General features: G+C 37.7%; 1 protein-coding gene across 3 annotated transcripts in view; it reads right to left on the bottom strand.

Annotated features, from left to right (window-relative positions):
• Positions 1-216: 216 nt before the first annotated feature.
• The window catches only part of LOC129768661 (nascent polypeptide-associated complex subunit alpha, muscle-specific form), a 235,992-nt gene continuing 229,843 nt past the window's right edge, over positions 217-6,365 (bottom strand). For all 3 annotated transcript variants that reach the window (XM_055770438.1, XM_055770440.1, XM_055770439.1), the window contains one exon: positions 217-2,494. In XM_055770438.1, the coding sequence (XP_055626413.1) occupies positions 2,210-2,494 (285 nt within the window). In that variant the 3' untranslated portion in view covers positions 217-2,209. The remainder of the gene's footprint in view (positions 2,495-6,365) is intronic.

Raw genomic sequence — 6,365 nt, 5'->3', positions numbered from 1 at the left:
GGCGCCTTGGTTCCGAGTTGCTTCGTGTGCGGATGGAAGTTAAGCTCAAGTTTGACAGCTGAGATGAAGACGAGTTGAGATCGAGTTTCAGTTGACCCGTGTGCGGCCGGTCTAACTGGGACGTTATAGGAAATGAAATGAGATTCGATGATGAAGAGCGTAAAGCTAGTGTATAGTGGGGCTTTCGGAACAACAACTAGACGTTCGCCAGCTGTAATAAATTTGGGTTTTATTCTATTTGCATATTAATATTCTTTTTTTCTTACCTCTGTTTTTTCTCCTCCTTATCGTAATAATAAATGTTGTATATTCTGCGAAAATCACATTTCTTTGTTTTATATAATTCACATAGAATAATCATCGTTTTTGTTTTTTTTTTCTTCGAACGGCATAACCACAAACAGTTTCCGCGGTCGTTTTCAGATTTCCTATTCTAATAGAAAACATCCTCTCACCCTCTGCTCAGTTTTATTATCAAACTCCAGTTGCCGAACTGAGCATGAATCGATTGCACGAGTTTCTGCTGTGTTTGATTTGCGTTTATCTTTTCTTTCCTATATACCATGCTTTCACTAACCATCACCATTTTTTTGTTGTTGCTGTCGCCTACTGTGTTTTCGAAACCGTTTTTGTTGCCCTTGTTCATAACCGTTTTTTTTTTTACTGTTTCGTTTCTCTATTCTCCGCCAAACTATTTCGCAACTAACAAGAAAGTCTCTTCAAATCTGAGTGTAATGTCCTATTATTATAACCTAATCGTTAGAAACAACTTCTCACAGCAGGAAGGAAGTACCGCTGAATTCCGTCCGCCTATGTTAGGCTCGGGAGCGCCGAATGAGTCATTCCGGAATTCAACCATTTTCGCATATTAACATAGTGAATTTAATTCTATACACAGTTGCTGCACGTTTGCTATGAGCTTGTAACAATAAGGGGGGTGTGTGGGTATACTTTAAACTTTAATGAACGATTTCCCTCACTTTTTCACATCATTTTTTGTTTGTTTGTTATTCTGCACTTAGTGCAAGTGGTCAAGATTGTTTCGCCTCTAAGTTTCAAAGTCGGGTTTCGCTTCTTTGTTACTTCTGAATAAACTAACTTTCAATAAATTTGTTTTGTTGGTTTTTCCTTACGCCCTAAAAACAAATGTACATTAATTACATCATCATACCATTATTAGAGTTAACATTTGAACATAAAAAATACGAATGCGTGGTGTGTTACGATACTACTAAAAAATAAACATCAACTAAAACAAGCAAATTTGAACTAAAAATAAATATTCTTGCGAAGCGCGGCCCACACGGTTTGCTTGCGGGCGGGCAAACAACTAACACTTAAACGATAATGGAAACTTTTAACTAAAATATGAAACTAACGTATGTATGATTTTACTTTTAAAAAAATGGTAGCAGCAGCTGTTTCAACAGCTGAAAACCTCATCGTGGTTGTGGTCGGTATTCCGCACTGTTTCTAAATATTTTTGAAATATTTACATGTCCCTTACGCGGAGGGAACCAATCCATCATAAGATTGACGATGTGCATGATAACCATCAACAAAAAAGATAATAATTTTTATCCCAATTTTGGAACAAATTTGATTTAGTCTGTAAAAAATAATATCTCATTCGTGAGTTTGATTGTGATGTTCTTTTTTCCGCATCATCATAATGTGCAGCAGATGGGCCCCTATCCGAGACCAATATTTTGTTGCAGCGAACGGAAGGCACGATTTTCTGTGTTTTTTCTTAGATTGTGCGGATTAGTAAATATTTGCAGTTCGGTTCACCTCAATCGATATTCGCCATCTGAGTGTGAATTGAGCTGAAGCTTTTCTTGTTTTTTTTCTCATGACAAAGCATGCCATGTTCAGCCTCCGCTTCGCGGCTGGCTGGCAAACCATTGCAAGCCTTGGGTAATTACCGAGCAAAATTGAAAACAATACCCATTATAACCTAAGAATCGAATAACAAATTAGTCCATTATTCTACACACATTCTAATTGTAACCTGAGCAAGTGTTGTTCCGTTTTTAGCCCTGTCCCTCTCTATATCGGTCGTTTAAGTCACTCCGGTTCCTTTCATTTCTATTTTCGCTACTAACCTAGGGTCCTGCTTTATCCACACTTCATAATACACACACGGTTAGTCTCCAAAAACTCTACCTACACACACAATAAGGCATATTCTTTCGTTCGTTTATCGGTTCTAGATTCTGGTCACCAGCGCCTGCACCTGGAGCAGATTGCGCACGTTCTCGTTGTATTTCACCAACACGACCTTGTTGGAGTTGATGTTGAGTTTCTCGCCAGCGCAAAGGAGCTGCAGGCAGCTCGCGCGGGTTAGGAAGTCCTCGATTTTTAGTTCCCGAATGATTTCACGCGTACCGGCGGCGGCGCTTCCGGCTCCATTAGCACCGCTGGCCACCACGCTGGTCGTGGTGGCACTGTTGTTGGGAACGATGAGATTAGTTGCGTTGGAGTTGGAGCAGATCTGGAAAGAGGGATAATGGAGTATTAGGAATTGTTTCCGGATGCTTTCTTGACAAAAAAAAACACAGACAAATGGTATGAATTGCCATGAATGCGGCTTTATCCAAAAGATAATTTTTTCTCATTTCTCAATCTCATCATATTTCTTCACATGAATATATCACTAGTCTAAACCCACCCTTACAGATTTTGGCTGGGTAAGAATTTCGTGTACATATACTTGGGATTCTTAGCTATCAATTCAGTTCAATTCGTTCAGAGAACAAGTTCACCATCAATTCTATTCATGTAAGCTCGCGCTAAAGTTCACATAGATTAATAAAGTTAAAAAGGTTAGTCCGTATTCAAGTATTAATCGGAAACCATTCCGAGCGTTGGCAACCAGGCGCCACACCATCAAAAGTAAACCAAAACAACACAAAAATTCCTATCCGAAAAGTAGTTGTAAACTTCACTCGGACGGACCTATGTGGAGCCGTCTGATTCTGAAGCGTTTTTGCGATTACACTAGTCGGGATTTTCGTGACAGGGGCTCAGCCATTGAGTCAAGATTTTTGTAAAAACCATAAGTCCAGGGAAATTGTTCCCTTGGCTCAATATTGGTGGCTCCAGAGGAGAAGCCAGTCCAAACATTTGAAAAGTAACAAATCCAGGAAATTCGTTTCCCTTGTTTTCACAAGGAACCAGCAGCCAGTACAGCGCAAGAAATCCTCAATCTGGATGCCACCTCCGTGGTTGAGACCAGTGCCTAATCACGGGCTCATCTCACTGCCGAATCAACAGCTCAACATTTATCACTAGGATCCTTAATTGAAACACCCGTTCCCTGGCAACCAACAAGTTGGAACTCATTGAATTTCTGCAACATAACCGAATCGACATCGCGTTCCTAACAAAAATGCACCTTAAGCACCTTTCGTTAACTTCAGTCTGCCTCATAACGCCGTCTAAAGACTTGACCGAGTATGGGTTCCCAAATGTGGTGTTGCGATCGACTTTCGCAAAGGACAAGCTCGTCATCTCCGGGAAATGAACACCCGTCAGTCAACGTGGACTTTAGAAACATAGCTATTTATTCTAGACCCTTCTGGCGACTCGATAAAGTCCATAGGAATAAATCCAACTCTGTGCCTCTCCTTAGAACAAGTTATACCTAACATCTCTCAAAAAGGCAAATGTTATACATTCTGTCAAATATATATCGGGAATTAGTAATTTTTAATTGTTCTTCAAAAACTCAGTGATCCTCATGTCATATTTAAGCGCAATCTGTCATTTAGTTTGTGTACGGCGTCATTAACCCATTTCAGACCAAGCGTTCGAAAAATCGAACAGCAACTTTGATAATTTTTCATGGCTTTGGAAAGCTACCATATGATAAGGTTTTGGCATCAAATGATAGCTCAATTTATTAGCTAGCACTTACCATCAATTTCATTCGATTTTTTATAACTCTATTGGACAATAAATTCGGAGGGTCTCCGTAGCCACATTCGCGTTCGCTTAGTAAGCGATCGATCGTGAGTTCAAAACTCAGGGCCCTCATTGACCATCTTTGTGTTGTTACAGAATAACTACATCCACGCAACAATCATCAGCGATGGTCGAAATAAGATCGATTCATCCCATACAACTGCTCTGCTCTGCAAGACACATCGGGATGCAGTTCTATAAATAACTCAACAATGATCAATAAATTTTCTCCACTGTCCGGTGCTTTAACTGGATAATGGAAGAACAGAAAGAATACTCTTACGCCTAAATGGCTACTGTGTAAATGTACCATATGTTGGTATAGAAGTGGAATACTGGCAAATGACAACTGTGTAATGTGCTAATTATAGATATGATAACCATGTGACATGTACACGATTAAAATCCGGCTCTATTACAGCTAAAATGCTAATGAGCCTAAAATAAATAAATGGGATAAAAAATAAAAAATAAATTCGGATTAAAGCAACTATGTGCGAAAAGTACATAACCTAATAAAAAACAAAACCTTCTAAAATGCAAAAATATGTAAACTTTCTTACAGTAATGATAAAAGAACACAAATTGTGATGTAGAAAAAAAACCATTGGATTGAACCTCCTACAGGATCCTGAATGTAGGTTTTAGCCAATGTTTTTGTTTGGCGATTTATCGGTTTTATGTCATTTTCCGGAAAACGGAAAATTAAAATTCAAAATTACACCAATGGAGTTCGTTAAAAAAATAATGTTGACAGCTTGGTCGTTAATGGGTTAAGAGCAAGTTAAATTTTTTTGGCTCGTTGATCTTTGGGGTGGATAATTCTATTGGTCAAAGATTGATGAAATTTTCTGTTGCAAACGAAATTTCTTGTGCCGAAATGTTGAAAATGCTGTAGAATACATTAGGTGACTCAACTATGTCGAAAACACGATTGTATGAATGCTATAAGGCATTCAAAGACGATCGAGAAGGGATGAACGATTTGTCAAGTCAAGGACGACCATCCACCTCTTGACCTGAAGAAAACATTGACAATTGATTTGTTTGTATCGTACACGAAAAATACTCACACATATATAAAAGTTGATGCGTCTGAGCCTAGGGGCACGGACGGGATCTTGACATAGGACTGTGATTGTGTGTAGTAATTGCATTTAAACTGAGTTTTTCATTGTTGAAAATTTGTATTTTTTTTCTCTTTTGATACATCAAATGGATGCCCTGGAAAAACCGTTTCCTGTATGTACTTGTATCCTTTAAACGGGTTAGATGACATAACGTGGTAAATTCGGTACCGCATTCTGTTCAAAAATGTACACAATAATATCATTAAAGCCATTACTACCCTTATCTTCAGTTTATTCAATCATGCAGAAACAAAACAAAGAGTCATCATGTATCATTTTTAAACACAAGTCTAAATATTTAAAACCTACATAAATATAAGCTTGAGTCAAATCAATCTATGACTACAAAAATATATTATAGATAAAAATAGCATCATCTCCTTCGTTACCACGTTGTCAGGAACATTGTTTGTAATACCTTTATAGACCTGTAAGATCGCGACTACTCAAGCTATCATAATCTGATTTACGTGGGTATACCCTTTCGATCTTCTGAATCAGCATCCATTTAAATTCATTTATTGCATTTTTACACAACCAAACAACATACTCGATATTATGACATCCTGGACCACAATTACACAAATTATTAGTAGTGAGACCTACACGATAAAAACATGAATTGAGCACAAATTGATTGGGCAACATACAATATAATATAAAATTAATGCCTATTATCGGTAAATGGAGAATAATTCTTTTAACGCATAAACTCACATTATGAGCTAACGCCCGAATTTAGGCAAAAAGATTGCTGATTGCGTCGGGGAGGGAGCGAGTGGATAGTGCAATCGAAAGAAATCAAACCCAATTGAATCGTCAAATTGTTAACTTTTTTTTACTATATTCACTGTTCATGTTTCAAGCAAAAACAAAATCTGGATAAATTTCCTGTCTAATGATATATAACACAACATATATCGCAATAACCATTTTGAGTAATATGCGTTTGGAAACTCTAAATAAATCGTTGCATTTTTCATAGAGTGACCCCCCTATATAGAAATTAAAGACATAGTCCTATGTCAATAGCGTACAGTGTTGTGCTCAGAAACACTGACAAATTTGTGAATTTTGCTGATATAAACCCGTTTTTCTGTATGTTTTTTTCACAAATTTGAGCTCGGAGCCAAGTGAACTTATTTTTTTTTCATTATTCCTCCCAAACTGCACACTATTTACTAATACTAACACGAAGGCCTTTATAGCATACCTGATAACTATCTAAGTTCGTTGGTTTGAGTTCACGGTGGGTAGACAATAAATCTT

This window comes from Toxorhynchites rutilus, chromosome 2 (genome assembly GCF_029784135.1).
Source record: "Toxorhynchites rutilus septentrionalis strain SRP chromosome 2, ASM2978413v1, whole genome shotgun sequence".
In the NCBI taxonomy this organism is placed as follows: domain Eukaryota; kingdom Metazoa; phylum Arthropoda; class Insecta; order Diptera; family Culicidae; genus Toxorhynchites; species Toxorhynchites rutilus.
This window is presented reverse-complemented; position numbering and strand designations above follow the sequence as displayed.